Here is a 16,266-nt window from a genome sequence, read left to right on the forward strand (position 1 = left end):
AGGAGAGAGAGGAGGCCCCCTGAAAAATGCTGCAGGGAGCTGATGCTGTTACATCTTCTGCCATGCCTCCGGATGGAGCTCAGCAGGGGACGCTGGCTACGGCAGCCATGGCAGCAGACGGAGGTGTCACCGCCCCCCTTGTTGAGTCCCCTCCCAAGGAGGCCTCTGCAGGAGTTCCCCCAGCCCCTTTGCCATCTGCACCCCCTGCCGTTGTCGATAGCAGAGCTATTACTGCCCTGGCTCCTGATGGGGAGGTCTCTGGGGCCGCGGGGACTGGATTTACGTCCATATTCAAGGAGATCGAGGCCCTGGGTCTGACCCCGGTCACCCAGGGGGAGGACGACCCCCAGTCAGCGGACCTCGATCTGGGTGGTGGCTCAGTTCCACCACCCCCTCCTCCTTCTCCCTGCCCCTCACTCCCAACTGTAGCCCCCGCTCTGGTCCTGGGGTCGCCCCTGGCTCTCCCTCTTTGTCCAGCCGCGGATGGCATCTCACCTGAGGCCGCCGGGCCCCTAGAGGCGACGGCCGATGCCGAGCAGTCGGGCCCCGAGCCTGTGAGCACGCGCTCTAGTGCCCAGACTCAGCGGTTGGCTTCCCCTCCGGAGGGGGGCCCCACTGAAGTTTCCGTAGTGCCTGACGCCGTGGCTGCGGGTGACGTACTGTCCACAGCTCCCGTGCCCGGCGTCAGCGAAGACCCCTCTCTGACCCCTGTCACGTTGTCCCCCAATCCCGGCTGATAGGAGCCGCACCCCGATAACCCGGCTACCGGGGACCATGAATCCATCAGTGTCCCCGTTCCTGTTCCTATCCCTGCTTCCGGCCCTCTTTCTGCCCCGGTCCCAAAGTTGGCCCTTGTCCCTGATCCTGTCCCTTCTTCTGTCCTCGTCCCTGACCCCGCCCCTGCCCCTGATCCTGTTTCCATCCCCAATGAGTCGCTCTCCCCCTTCCCTGCCACCACCCATACTATTGCCGCCCCCGAGGTTGTCTCGTTTCCTCTGTCTACGGACAATCCTCAGGGGGCGGTTTTCATGTCCCCTCTTCCCAACATTATGGGGGCTGCACTATTCCCTCCGCCGCCCGCTCCAGTGCCAGGGATGGGGACGGGCTGCCCGGCGCAACTGCGCCGGGGTTCTGCTCCATGCTTGCCTGTCTCTACAGGCCGCGAAAATGTTTCAGGGGCCACACCGGAGGATGACACCAGGTTGGCTGCTGCATCCCCCTCTGCACTGAGGGAAGAGCTGCGCCGTTTCCTGCAGGACACTTGTGGCTCAAAGGGCAAGGTGCAGCTTGCTCTCCAGCGCTGGGGGGACTTCCATCACGTCCTCCGGGCTGTGAAGGGCCTTTTGGGGGAGGGGAGAGGGACCAGGAGGCAGGGCCTACCGGCGGGCCCATAAGTTCTGCAACTCCCTGATGACCTTTGGGGTTGAACATGGGTTGTTGCGGGGCCCGCTGGAGGCCGTCGATTCCCCTGCCCATGAGGATTCACCCCAGCCCTCCCTATGAAGGAATCCCATCTTTGCCACGCTGAACACCAGGGGCTGTAGCATGGGTCTCCGCAGGAGCCAGGTGCTCTCCTTCCTTCAGGAGGGAGGGTACTCTGTGATCTTCCTGCAGGAAACCCACATGGCTCCAGCCGTTGAGGCTAGCTGGTGGCTGGAGTCAGGGGACGAGGTTTACTTTAGCCACCTCGGGGCCCGTTTGGCTGCGGTGGCCACCCTGTTCTCCCCTGAGCTACGGCCCGAGGTGCTGGGAGTAGCCGAGGTCGTGCTCGGTCGCCTGTTGCACGTCCGGGCTTGCATGGAGGGGCTGAGAATAAACCTGGTCAACGTTTATGCCCCGAACACAGGCCCGGAATGAGTGCGGTTCTATCGGCAGGCATCGGCCTTCCTCGGCACCCTGGATCCTCACGAGTACCTGGTCCTGGGCGGGGACTTCAACACCACCCTCGAGGAGCGGGACCGCTCAGGAGTCGAGACATCCCAGGCAGCCGTGGGCGTCCTCAGGGAGATTGTGGATCATCACTCCCTGGTGGACATCCGACGTGACCACCACCCGGACGACGATGTTAACTTTACTTATGTCCGGGTGGAGGGGGATCGGTCTCGCCACTCCCGGTTGGACCGCATTTATATCTCACGTTTCCATCTGGCACGAGCCTACGCCTCTGGCATCCGGACAGCCCCGTTCTCGGATCACCACTTGGTCACCGTGACAGCCTCTCTCAGTCCGGAGAGGCCAGGGCCGGCCTATTGGCATTTTAATAACAGCTTGTTGGAGAACGTGGGCTTCGTGGCATCCTTCCGGGAGTTCTGGCTGGCCTGGCGGGGTCAGCGGCGTGCCTTTCCCTCGGCGAGGCAGTGGTGGGATGTGGGGAAGGTGCTCACGGCTCTTCTGCCGCGACTATACCAGGTGCGCCACCCGGCGGAGGGATGCGGTGATAGGACAGTTGGAGCGGGAGGTTTTAGAGCTAGAGAGACGTCTCGCCTCCGGCCCCGAGGATCCACCCCTCCGCGCAGCGTACTGGGAGAAGTGGGAGGAGCTCCGGGCCCTGGAGGACCATCGAGCCCAGAGCGCTTTTGTTCGATCCCGCATCCGCCTCCTTCGGGAGATGGATCACGGCTCCCGCTTCTTCTATGCCCTGGAGAAAAGGAGGGGGGCCAAAAAGCACATCACCTGCCTCCTGGCGGAGGACGGGACCCCCCTCACGGATCCGGAGGAGATGCGTGGAAGAGCCAGGGCCTGACCGACGCCGATGCCTGCAGGGTGCTCTGGACCGAACTCCCGATGGTCAGTGCGGGCGACCGGGACCGGCTGGAGCTGCCTCTCTCTTGCCGAGCTCTCGGAAGCCCTCCGTCGCATGCCCACTAACAAATCTCCGGGCATGGATGGGCTGACCGTGGAGTTCTACCGCGTGTTATGGGACGTCCTCGGCCCGGACCTTGTCATCGTCTGGGCCGAGTCCTTGCAAAGCAGGGTCCTCCCTCTCTCGTGCAGGCGAGCTGTGCTCACCTTATTGCCGAAGAAGGGGGACCTCCGTGATTTACGGAATTGGCGTCCCGTCTCACTCCTCAGCACGGACTACAAGGTCGTAGCAAAGGCCATCTTGCTGCAGCTGGGGTCCATGCTGGCAGACGTGGTCCATCCCGACCAGACCTACACCGTCCCGGGCCGGACCATCTTTGACAACTTGTATTTGGTCCGGGACCTCTTGGAGCTGGGGCATAGGGATGGTCTGTCGTTCGCCCTCCTGTCCCTGGACCAGGAGAAGGCGTTCGACAGGGTGGACCACGGGTATCTCCTGGGCACCCTGCAGGCGTTTGGCTTCGGGCCCCAGTTTGTGGGCTTTCTCCAGGTGCTGTACGCTGACGCGGAGTGTCTGGTCAGGCTCAACTGGACCCTGACCGAGCCAGTCAGCTTCGGGCGGGGAGTACGGCAAGGGTGCCCCCTCTCGGACCAGCTGTACGTTCTGGCGATCGAGCCCTTCCTCCGTCTTCTCCGCCGGAGTTTGACAGGGTTGGTGCTTCGGGAGCCGGAGCTGCGGCTGGTCCTGTCGGCATACGCCGACAACGTGCTCCTCATGGTCCAGGACCTGGACGACCTGGTGCGGGTGGAGGCCTGCCAGGCCATGTACTTGGCAGCCTCCTCCGCCCGGGTCAACTGGGTCAAGAGCTCTGGCCTGATGGTCGGGGATGGGTGGCAGACGAGCTCCCTCCCACCCGCGCTTCAAGCCATTCGGTGGAGCGCGGGTCCGCTGCTCTATCTTGGCGTTTATTTATCCGCCACGCATCCTTCTCCGCCGGAGAACTGGCAGGATTTGGAGGCCAGGGTGGGTGAGCAGCTGCGGAGATGGACAGGACTGTTCCGGTGTCTCTCCCTGCGAGGGAGGGCACTGGTGCTGAACCAACTGGACCTGTCCATGCTCTGGCACCGTCTCAACACCCTGAGCCCAGCCCCGAGGATCCTGGCCAGGCTCCAGAGGATGGCTCTGGAGTTCTTCTGGCCGGGGCTGCACTGGGTCTCTGCAGGGGCTTTGAGTCTTCCCCTGGAGGAGGGAGGACAGGGCCTGGTTTGCTTGCTCCAGGCCCTGCAGAGGCTCCTTTATAGTGCAGGTAGTCCGGCGTGGAGTACGTTGACGCACGCCTTCCTCCACCGCCTCCGAGGGCGCCGATATGACCAGCAGCTCTTTTTTCTCCATCTGAGAGGCCTTCCGCGAGACCTCTCCGAGCTGCCGGTCTTCTACCAGGACCTCCTCTGGACCTGGAAACTTTTTTCGGCGACCAGGTCATTTGTGGCCACCGAGGGAGTGGACCTCCTCGCGGAGCCCCTGCTATACAACCTCGATCTTCGAGTGCAGGTGGCGGAGTCTCCCGCGGTGTGTCGGAGGTTGGTCCTGGCAGAAACCAGAGTTGGAGACCTCCTGGACTATGACAGGGGGGATTGGGTGGAGCCCCGCGCGCTCGGATGCCGCATGGGGCTTTCCACCCTTCCGACCCCGAGGCGCGTACTCCGGGAGGTGAAGGCCGCCTTGTCACCCGATTCTCTCGCTTTCATGCGGCGAGCCCTGCGAGAGGGCACTCCCCACCCACCCCTCACCCCTTGCCCTGCGGACATTTTTCTCGGGCCCCTGTTCCGCGAGCCCCCCCAGCCTCCCTGCTCCCACACTCCGAGCCGGCTCACACCCTGCAGCTGGTCCGGTTTCGAACCGCGCCCAGAAACCATCTGTACATACTCGTGCTCCATACCTTACATTTCCTCACCCTCATGTCCCGTCCCGACACCAAATGGCGGGACTATCTTCCACCTAAAGAGGGTGAGGAGCCCTGGTGGGCCAGCCTTTATTCCACCTTGGTCCCACGGCCCGCCGGGGACATTAGTTGGCAGCTCCTTCATGGAGCCGTGAGCACGGGCGTGCACCTGGCGCGGTTCACCCCTACACCTGAGGCCTGCCCCTTTTGCGGTGTGAGGGAGAACCTGGCACACGACTGTCTCGAATGCACCAGGTTGCAGCTCCTGGTTCCTACTCCGACTCCTCCAGAACCTCTTGTTGAGGTTCTGGCTGCACTTTTCCCCACACTTGTTCCTTTTCGCACACCCTGTCCGTGGCCCCACGAAGTCGCGAGACCTCCTCGTCAACCTCCTCCTGGCTCTGGCCAAAGTCTCCATCTACAGTACCTGGAGGAGGATGTTGGACAAGGGGGTGCTCTGCGACTGCGGGGCCTATTTCCGTTCCTCCCTAGTTTCACGCATCTGGGCAGAGTTCCACTGGGCAGCATCCGCTGGCTCCCTCGACAGCTTTGAGGAGCAGTGGGCGCTGTCCGGGGTTCTCTGCTCGGTGTCCTCATCCGGCATCCTTAATTTGAACCTTTGACCCTCACTCCTGTCCCTGTTTTTCATTAGTTGTCCCCCGTAATCAGTTGGTCCCTGGGTCCAGTGGTCCCTCCCGCTAGGCTGGGGGAGGGGCCTTTAGCAGTGGGTGGGCTTGCGCCCACCCACTTCCTGGGTTTTTCCAATATGACCCCGCTACAGGCAGTACCATACCATCCACCCTTACTTCTGCTGTGCTGCTGGCGGTGGCTCTGCCTTCAGAGCTGGGCTCCCGGCCAGCAATGGCCGCTCTCCAGCTGCCCAGCTCTGAAGGCAGCGCCACCGCCAGCAGCAGTGCAGAAGTAAGAGTAGCAGTACCGCACCCCCCCCCCACAATAACCTTGCAACCCCCCACAACTCCTTTTTGGGCCAGGACCCCGACAATTACACCACTGTGAAATTTCAGACTTAAATAGCTGAAATCATGAAATCAACAATTTTTAAAATCCTATGACCCTGAAATTGACCAAAATAGACTGTGAATTTGGTAGGGCCCTACCTATAGGCTTTTAATTACACCACCATTGCAAAAGCTATTGTAAAGAGCTTGAATACGATTTGAGGACTTCAATAGCACAGATATAGGTGAGAGGTTTTTTGCAGGAGTGGTGGGTGAAATTCTGTGGCCTGCGTTGTGCAGGAGGTCAGACTAGATGATCGTAATGGTCCCTTCTGACCTAAATATCTATGAATCTATGAATACTTTTGGGCGTGGATTTTGATGATAGTGCATTTGTCACTGACAATGCATCCCACATGTCTAAAGCTTACCTTCAAGTGCTTCAGGGATTCCTGCCAAATTCATTTATTTTATCTTTAGCCCTCACGTAGTAGCTAGCCCAGGCTAGTGACATCTGGAGGCCCAATTTCCCAGACATTTAAGAAGCTAACAGGCAAAAGTTTTTAAAATTTTGAGCAGAAAATTGCATTTTAAAGAACATCCACAAAGGGCAGGGCAGGCTGTGGGTTCAAATCCTCCTCTGAAATCGCCCTGTGAACCATTCCAGCGACTGCAGTGCTGAACCCTCATTGAATAGATAGTAGTCCTGCCTTACCAATCCAAGCCTCCAACTGGGATGCTAGCTCTAGTGTGTAGTGCCCTGCGAAAGCGTGGCTAGAGCTGCAGCTTGCAGCTCTTCGTGTTTCCAAAATCACAACATGCCACGCCAAGGAAGTAGCCGTGGCCCTTGCGGAATGTGATCTATTACTCTGACCGGGGGGATTTCTAGGTTTCTTTGTAGCTTTCTTCTTTGCACAACCAATAAGCCCCTTAGACACGCATAACGACTGGATGTCGGGAATCTGGGCCTGCAGCAGAGGCGGTCTCCAGGCAAGGGTGCTTGAGCCTTCCCAAAAGTGGGGTGGGCCCTACCTCCCAAGGCCCCGCCCCCACCCCTCCTCTTCCCCTGGAGAGCCCAGGGCAGGTGGAGAGACCCAGGCTCCCCACAGCTGCCCATGTGACTCTCCACAACCTGGCTCCGGCCAGGGGGCGGGGCCTTGGAGCCTCAGGCCAGCCATGATAAGAGCCATGCGGACAGCTGTGGGGTACCGGGGTGGACCCTCCACCTGCCTGCGGTGCGGCGGGTCCAAGAGCAACCCCTGGCCTGTATCCCCGCCCAGGGCAAGTGGAGGGTCCATGGCTCCCCACAGCTGCCTGTGCGGCTCTTACCATGGCCGTACTGGAGCTCCAAGGGCCCCTGGCCAGAGCTGGGTCGATTTCAGAGCCACACAAGCAGCTGTGGTGAACCGGCATGGAGTCGCGGACCCTATACCTGCTCGGGGCGGGACATGGGCTGGGCACTGCTTTCAGTCCCCACACCGTGTGCAGATGGAGGGTCTGTGCAGCTCCCACAACTGCCCAGGCACCCCGGCCAGGCTCCACGCTGGCCTCGCTGGGAGGTGGGGCCTCAGGGGGAAGAGGAGGGGAAGGGGGTGGGGTCCGCCCTGGCAAAAAGTGGACGGGCCATGTCCATCCACTTTCAAAGCGTGGGAGGGCTATGGCTCCCCCGGCCTCCCCAGTTCCAGTGCCACTGTCTCCAGGCTACTTAATGAGCGCTGCGGGCCTATAGTTAGCTCCATTGCCTAATTGGTTGGAAGAGTCACTAGACCAGCTCTCAAACCCAGCATCTGCTCAAAGCACTCACCCACAGCTGCAACAGCTCCTCTGCTTGCTTGTTCCCAGCCGTGCTCCTGCTGTGCCTCGCTGCGGGTAACAGGGTCCTGATCCTCGGCTCCTACTCCTGACTGCTGGCTTCAGCACTGACCCTTGGCTCTGGCATCTGGCCTCTGACATCATCTGCGACTCCTCAGCTCCAACTCCTGCTCTGACCACTAGGCACAACCACCCACGTGCCAGTCACTGATGCTGGGGAACTCTGTAACTGGGAGGGGATTCTCTTTTACTTTCCCAGTGGAGAAGTGGGACAACAACATGAGCCCTCAGTTTTCCTTAGTCCCTTTACCTTTTTCCCCCTGAGGATCCCTGACCGGGGTGTTTTCAAATCCATGTACAGACCCACCTGTGGATCCGACTGATGTGCTGGAAAGGGGGAAGCAGACAGTGCCAGGGAGTCTGAAGTTGTCTCCAGCCTCTTTTTTGGCCGCCATGTTTGGAACCAAGATGCTTGTTCCATTTGGCGTACGACCCTCCGTGGGGGCTTTCCTATCACAAGGCCCTTTGGTTTTGGGGACAGAAGGAGGTTTCACCATGGAGGCCATGGGGTCTGAGGGTGTCCAGGTGTGCAGATGGGCTCTGTTAACAGAGGCTGCCCCCTGCAGGCTCCTGCCATGCTAAGAGATCAGCGCTGATGGCTGCGGATCCGGCAGTACCATGATCTTGGCCTTTTCCCTGCTAGTGGAGCTCGGTACTTTGGGTGATCTCTTGTACTGTTTTTTAGCTCCTGAAGGAGCTGGGCAGTGCTTACAGTATCCTGAAGAATGTGAGAGAGGCTCTCACATCCACAGGAGCAGCTTTAATAGAATAGTGGGTGCCCTGGCTTGATTTTTTTTTTTAAACTAGGTCTACAACCTCTTGTGACCCCTACTTTAAACACTGGTGCTGAGGCAGGCTTATCCATACGCTCAAATCCTTTAGACTTGAACCAGAGGGCTTGGCAGCTAAAGCTCCCTGGAAAAGCAGGTTTTAATGCCCCTTAGGAGCTCTTGAGGTGGAGGCACTGTGTGTCTGGGTGTAGCGCAGCAAGCTGGAGAATCTCTCCCCGCTTCCCAAGCAAATCAGGCACCCAACATGGGTGTCTGAAGCAGGCAATGCAGCAGGCCAAGAGGCCCGCCTCTTAAATCCTGGCCAATTCCCTTTCAGATCCATGGATCCGGGCTAGTACAGGGGAGCTGATCAAATCAATCAAGATATAAACATGAAACCCTCTGGAATGAGTCAGAGCCACCCAGCGAGGTTTCTGGTCCATCAGCAGCAGCGGGAAGGGGCCCAGGTGGGCAGAGCAGCACACCCCCTTTTATAGCCTGTTCAGGAACAGCATAGGGAAGGCCAGGAGGGGGCGAGAGAGGAGGCCCACGGGCACTGCCATGAAACCCACCGCTGCCAGCGGCCCCACCAGCACACCCTGTGAGCGGGACTGTGCAGAGGCTACCCGAAGAACAAATCAGTCTGCTGTGGGGGATGAGAGGGAGCAATGCTTTGCCAGTCAGTAGTGATCGTAGCTTGCAGTGCTGATGTGGGACGTGGCGAAGGCCTGCGTTACCCCCCCTGCCACCTGCAGGCCTCGCTCGTGGGGCTCCCTGGCATTGCAGCAGAGGAGTGCAGCGCTCTGTGTTTGCTCGGCTTTGCAGACTTTGGCCGACATAACTTGCTGTGCTGGCTCCAGGCTGCAGAGCGGAGTGTTTCAGCCAGGCCAGCACTAGGACCCCGTGGGGTGTGGAGAAGGGAGCAGAGAGGGAGTGGTTGTGGGAGCAGAAAAAGGAACTCCTTTATAAACTGAGCGGGCACTCCTCCTGCTGAACCAGGCAGGAAGGGAAAGGCAGGGACAGGCTCGCCCAAGGGCAGCTGTTGCACCCAGAAGAAAGCAGCCAGCATTTAGAGCGCCTGACAGGAAAGCGAGTGCTGTGCACTGAACAATGTGCTCAGGGTCTGCCCCTCACACCCTATTGCTGCCTGGCCTCCCCCAAGAGAACCACCAGAGACAGGCGCTCTGACTGTTCCGAGGCGGGGAAAATGGATGAGGAAACAACAGGCGACTTGGAGACCTTGCTGGAAAAGCCAGAGCCGGCTGAGCTGAGGAAACCGGTGCTCTTCAGAACTTACAGGCGGCGATGGTTCCTGCTGGTGGTGGTCTGCCTGCTGAACTGCTCCAATGCCATGGTGAGTACCGGTGATACTGCCCTCAGCGCTTACCCCTGTTTTCTTGTGGAATCCTGACATTCTGGTCCGGAACAAGCCTGCCTTTCTGTGACACTGGTGGGGAGTGTCCCAACTAGCATCTGCAGCAGACGAGCTTCTAACAAACAAAGATTTGTCTTAATGCATGACCTGTGATAATAAATACACTGTGTCCTAAGCACCTGTCTAGGCAGCAGCCACTTAGGATTTGAAAAGAGCAGAAACTTTACTCAGTGTGATGAGCTAAAAGGTGTGGTAACCTTAGCCCAGGCCGAGAGATTTCACAGCAAAACTAAAATATGGAGGACGCTATCTTCAAATGGATTTAACGAGGAGGAAAAAATCTGATCTAAGCAGCCTGCCGAGGATTCCTTTGGGAACTTCCCCTGGTCTCATGTATTTACATAGTTTGTTTGGGAAGTTACAAAGAACTATTTTCCATGGCAACCTAACAGCAGCAAGCGTTAGACAAAACCGAGCTGGAAAATACGCCAACACAGCTGGTATAAATTTAACGGGGTGCTTGGTTAATCATGCCTAATTTTTGTATGCTGCTTTTATTATTTTAAAGTGTTTGGAGAGCTTGGATGGGGTATTTGAATTGGAATCCTGCCACAAAGGCATAGTTCACACTAGGAAATGCTTGTCAATACAGCTATAGATATAGCCTAGAGGCAGCTTGTTCCAGAACAAGGGTGATTTGCCAGCATAGTTGATGCCAATCCCCAAATAAAATAAGCTGTATCACTGATATAACTGCATCTACACTAGGGGCTTTTGCTGATATAAAAAAATTATAAAAAAAAAAATCACATCCCTAAACAACATTACTACACTAGCAAAAGTTTTAGTGTAGACCTGGCCAAAACCTTGTACCTTGGTCCAGGACTGGCCTTGGCAGACCAGTAGGGGGAAGCCAGGACTCTGTATCCTTGGCTCACAGCAATGTTTCTTTCTCTGAGAAATTTCAGTCACATTGCAAGAGGAAATGAAAAACCTTAAATCATTTTAAAGTCAAACATCCTTGCCAATGTCTTGTCTGCAGTGATGTGAACATGGATGGCATCTTACTTCATACAAGTAAGAACATAAGAATTGCCATATTGGGTCAGACCAATGGTCCATCAAGGCCAGTATCCTGTCTGCCGACAGCGGCCCATACCCAAACTTTGAGGGCGGTGTACAGAACGGGGCTGTTGGAGTGATCGACCTCTGTCTTCCCCTCCTCACTTCTGGCAGTCAGAAGTTTAGGGTCACCCATGGGCTACCCCCATGGCCCTGCCCCTTCTACACAAGGCCCCACCCTTTGCAGCAGGAGCCCTGAACCTCCTCCCATGGCCAGAGAAGTCCTGGGCTGGCTGGCTTGAACCTTCCCCCTCCAACCCCCCCGCCACCAGAGCAGCCCCGGGCTTGCCCCAGTCCCGGCCAGCCGGTTAGCAGCACCAGGTCAGTGTCCCACTGCAGAGCCTTCCCTGGCCTATTATCCCTGCCATCCATGGTGTCACCCAGAGTATGGGGTTGCATCCCTGACCATCTTGGCTAATAGCCATTGATGGACCTATCCTCCATGAACTTATCTAGTTCTGTTTTATAGAGTCAAAGCTGTTCAGCAAGGAACTCAAAAGTAAGAACTGAGCACACTAGAAGACCTAAACTTGCCATCAACCAAGTGCAAGTAACGAGCATCTTTTTGTCTTGAACATGCTATTTTCTTGCTTCTTTTCCAATCTGCATCACAACACTTCCTTTCTCACCAGCAAGATACAACATGGGACCCCCCGGAAGGCTGCTTGCCGTAAAGCAAAGTGGCTAGCAACAGGAATTACAAGATCACACCAGACTGAAATGGTGCAAATTCTATTAAATGGCATTAATGACACTTGCTGCTTAAAGGAGCGGATGTGCCCTAGGTACACTGAGTAGCTCCTCAGTCTGCAAAGACTTAGCAGGAGTAGTAACAGAGGAGGGTGCTATTCAGCATGAGCAAGGGTGGCACAATCTAGCCCATAATGTTTTAAAGATAGAGTTGGAAATAGCTAGGCATCGGTGAATGGGCATTAGGCTTGGTTTCCTCACTGGCGTAAAGCAACAGGCTCATCTAATTCTCAGAAAATGGACCAAATGTGCTTCCTTTAGAGCCTCTTATGAGCTGTTTGTTATGATCCAGGTTTAGAAAAATTGGATTTATCGGACAAAGCAGGCATCTTTTCTGTAAGGGCTTGCCTGCCTTATAAGTACAATGGAGTTATTGTGTGTGCTTCAATGCTCTGATCTAATCCTGCCTTCAGACGGGATTGAATTGTGCCCTGGCAGCACCTTTCCACAACTGTCAGCTCATGTGTGCTCACTCCCACTACCCTGCCCAAGTCTTGCAAACAGCTGTGCACATGAGCAACAATCCAAAGGGGCTACTCGTGGGCCTGTGTTTACAGGATTGGGGACCCTGTTTGTATAAGTGCATTCTCTGCATAGCTCTCCTATACTGCCTCAGCCACGGATCAAGTGGTTTTTGATATGCACGCAGAATGACACCAATAGAAACACTGTGCTAATGCCTGGGAGAATTAGCTGAACTGCGTTGCACAGATCCTGGGGCCCTGTTCACAGAGCAAAACCAGCATAATGAACACGAACACAAGCAGGCAGACAGGCAGTCCAGGGAGCTCAAAGAATAGCAAGAGCTGGAGAAAGGATGAAAATTCCTTGTGAATGTTTTATTATAAAAGTTTTGCAAGACTTGTAATATTTGAAAATGGCTGCCCAATCCTACTAAGCTGGCAAATAAAGAATCATAGAATCATAGAATATCAGGGTTGGAAGGGACCTCAGGAGGTCATCTAGTCCAACCCCCTGCTGAAAGCAGGACCAATCCCCAATCAAATCATCCCAGCCAGGGCTTTGTCAAGCCTGACCTTAAAAACTTCTAAGGAAGGAGAACTAAGCTTTAATCAATAAACAGGTACAACTTTTATTCAACCAGTGCCAGCAACAAACAATTGAGGTGCAGTTGGAAAGACTTAGAGCCTAAACTCATTGCCCAAAGTCAATGGGAGTATTTTCATTGGACTTTGGTGGTCAGGTTCTAAAAGCAAGGGGCCTGAAAAGTTACTTGTATGCTTAAGTGCTTGCAGCAGAACCAAGCTATAAACACCATACATTGGCTAACTGACAGCTAAGCTATAAACACCATACACTGGCTAACTGACAGCTTGCATGCATGGGCATGCAAATCATTCATAGATATTAGCAGGATTTAAATATGATATAAGAAGAGAGTGATTGGGAGAAATAGGATGAAATTAAGAAAGGGAAACGCTAGGTTAAATATCTTGAAAAACCTGACTGTTAGCTCTAAGACTGTGGAACAGTCTGTCCACGGAAATGATGGAAGCCCTGTTTTTTTGAGATCACAGCTCTAGCAAATACATGGCAGGAAAGGGGATGGAGTAGATGTAGGAATGGAAGGTTTCTGGCCAGTGGGAGCTGCGGAGCCAGCGCTCGGGGAGGGGGCAGCATGCAGAGCTTCCCTGGCCACCCCTGCACTTAGGGGCCGCAGGGACATGCCAGCCACATCTAGGAGCCACGCAGAGCCAGGGCAGGCAGGGAGCCTGCCTTAGCCCCGCTGCACCGCCGACCGGACTTTTAATGGCCCAGTCACCAGTGCTGACCAGAGCTGCCAGGGTCCCTTATCAACCTGGTGTTCCAGTCAAAAACCGGACATCTGGTGAACCTACTTCATGGCTATAAGGGACAGGGCATTGCCAGTCAGTCTTACATGACAGAGATAAATCTTGCATGCATCCAAGTCATGAAATAGGCTACAAATGCAATAAAAAATAAGGTATTCAGAAGTTTAACAAATGGGGGCGGGGCGGGGGGCACCAAAGACACTCCTCATCTGCGGCGCCTTTTGGTCTAGGACCGGCCCTGATCAAAACTGTATGAATAATGGACACTTAAAATGGGTCCCCTCCACAAGTATGCAGATATAAGTCTGGGTTGGCTTTGTTCTTGGTCTCTTTCCCAGCCCCAGAGATTCTAACCTTCCTGCTGCCCAGTCAGTCTCTTTGCCACCCTCCCGACACTGGCCATGGCGTGAATGAAACTCTCTCACACAGTAAGTCCCCATGCCAAAGACTGAAACCTGGTAAAATGTGTGTTTTAATAAATCCGTAAGTGTAGAAACGTTGCGATCTTAAAACAGAAATAAAACCAGTGAGGAGAAAGGAAACCACACACACACACTGCCAATTCAGTCCCATTTGGTGCCAGTCTCAGATTGTCCTGTAGTGCCTATGTATCAATGATTACAACCTTGAAAAATCAAGATAGAATTATTGACCCTCCCAGAGGTGCTCTCTCTGCTCCAGCTGTCCACAGGGGTCTCCAATGTGACAGGAAAAAAAAAAAAGAAAGGCACTTAGGTACATGGTGTAATAAAGTGCCCATGCAGCTAAACACACTGGCCCCAATTCCCCGTTGCTCTGCACCTTGTCACGTACAGCCGTGCACAGTGGCTGTGTGCCGCTGACATTCTGCTCTCGTTGTGCTGTGTGCCCATTGTACAGGTGTGCAGAGTGGTGGGGAATCGGACTCACAACACTGACTTAGGACCGAGGCATAAGGAAAGCTCTTCTAGCAAAATGTCACAGGTCTTATTACCCAGGCCTGTATGTGGTATCTCAATCAACTTAAGCCATAAAACTTGGTACTCTGCAAACTTGAAAATGTAGATATTGACCCAGTGAGTTTGGGAATTTTTAAAGTAAAACTACAATAATTTCTATAAGGCCAATATACTGTAGGAATCAATTGGCTTATGAAGCTCCTTCCTTCCTTAGACTATGCAATAAATTGGCCTTAATTAAATTCCTTGTCCCACAAAAGCTTGTGGCTGAAACAGCCACACTTGTAACCAGGCAACAAGTAAAAATGTATTGGGGAGGGAGGTTGTGGGGGGGAATATTCTGGCTTCAGGAAAGGTTGTATAGAAATAAAATTAGGGTGAAGCTAGCTATGTCTAGTTAGCTAATTCCTTTAAAAGGACCAGCCTAACTCCTCTGCCCTACACCCAACTGAGTCTTAAGTCAAAAGATCACGTAAGAAGTTTCACCTAGAACTCAAGCAGCAAACAGAAAAAGGGAGACCAAATCCAGAGCAGAAAGTCCATCCCCTGAGCCCTCCAGGTCCTTGTGCCAGAGCTGTCGTTGCTCAGTTGAGGCCAATATTGCTGACAGATGAATATAGGAGGAACATGAAACTCAGAGGTTAGCAGTGTCTCTCCGGAGGCTGGCCTGATTTCCACACACATGGGTGTGGCCAGACCTCCTGATGTGATCTGACTCGTGAGCCTGGAGCAGGAGGAAGTTCCCACAGTGCTGTACAACACTCCATAGCTGGACATAACGCCCCAAAGGGTCCACACACTCCTTGTCTGGATTATTCTGCACAACCACACACTTGCTATGTGGTTCTGACCCTGACCTCTGCAGAAAGATAGATCAGGGTTGATTCACCCCGAGGGGGTGGGGGTGAGCATCCACCCCCTTAACCCCAAGAGCGGGACAGATGACAGTGCTGGTTCCAGGGGGGGCAGTTCTAAATTCCAGCTAGACTCCATAGCTCCCCTGCTGGTAGCAGGTGGCAGCTCTCTGTACCTTTGCGTCCGGAGCACCTCACTTGCTTTCTGGCTGCTTCAGCCAGCTCTGGCCTCCCTGTGCAGCTAGGGGTCACTGAGCCCATTCTGGGAGGACGTCCTGCCGACGGCAGAAGGCAAGGGGTGAATCTGCACTGCAGAGACTCAAAAGTGCCCCAGGGTTAAGCTACTTGTTCGCTGCAGGCTAGGGGCCCAATTCTACTCCCAGTGCATGGTGCAAGTCTCACTGACTCCACTGGGATTGCACCTGTGTAACTGAGCAGAATCTGGCCCTCAGCCTCTGGTGAGAGAGAAGTTCTCTGCCAATGACCTCCTCATACTAGTGAGGGAGGGAGGAGCTAGTTGACTTCGTGCAGAAGGACTATGCGTGTATGGCTGAGTAAAACAATGCAGCCAGCCCTGCCCAGCTGGCTTTGAAGTCGGAACAGTTTTCTGTAAAGCCAAGCCCTGACTCTGGTGCACAGCATGCTGTTAGCATTTGAAAGCCTGCAGAAACAAACCACATTAGCTGTACAAGCTTCACAAACACATTGCCACGTCATGCAATGATACCTCAGCCAGACAGCAGCAAGCTGATTTGCCTGGAGGCTTTAAGCCCTGGCTGGGATGATTTAGTTGGGGATTGGCCCTGCTTTGAGCAGGGGGTTGGACTAGATGACCTCCTGAGGTCCCTTCCAACCCTGATATTCTATGAATTGCCTACAATAGGTGCCCCTTTAAATGAATGCTGTAAAATGGCTTCGTGTCTAACCCCCTAATTTTGGCATGCTCACTAGTGTACCAATCAGTTAACATTTTTGACTGACCCTCCCAGCTGCCTGATGCTTGGGTGTCTTGGAGTTGGCTGAAAATGCTGTCCCTGTTGCAAAAGAAACATTCCTGTAATGTTTTT

The 16,266-nt window shown here is 54.7% G+C and overlaps 1 protein-coding gene across 2 annotated transcripts in view; it reads left to right on the forward strand.

The window, feature by feature from the left end:
- The first annotated feature begins 9,270 nt into the window (after positions 1-9,270).
- The window catches only part of SLC49A3 (solute carrier family 49 member 3), a 38,395-nt gene continuing 31,399 nt past the window's right edge, over positions 9,271-16,266 (forward strand). The window contains exon 1 of one of the 2 annotated variants that reach the window (XM_074953592.1): positions 9,271-9,700. In XM_074953592.1, coding sequence (XP_074809693.1) covers positions 9,554-9,700 — 147 coding nt within the window. In that variant the 5' untranslated portion in view covers positions 9,271-9,553. Of the gene's footprint in view, positions 9,701-10,178; positions 10,222-16,266 lie in introns of those variants that run through there. The other variant, XM_074953593.1, reaches the window with a different exon arrangement.

This window comes from Natator depressus, chromosome 5 (genome assembly GCF_965152275.1).
Source record: "Natator depressus isolate rNatDep1 chromosome 5, rNatDep2.hap1, whole genome shotgun sequence".
Taxonomy (NCBI): domain Eukaryota; kingdom Metazoa; phylum Chordata; order Testudines; family Cheloniidae; genus Natator; species Natator depressus.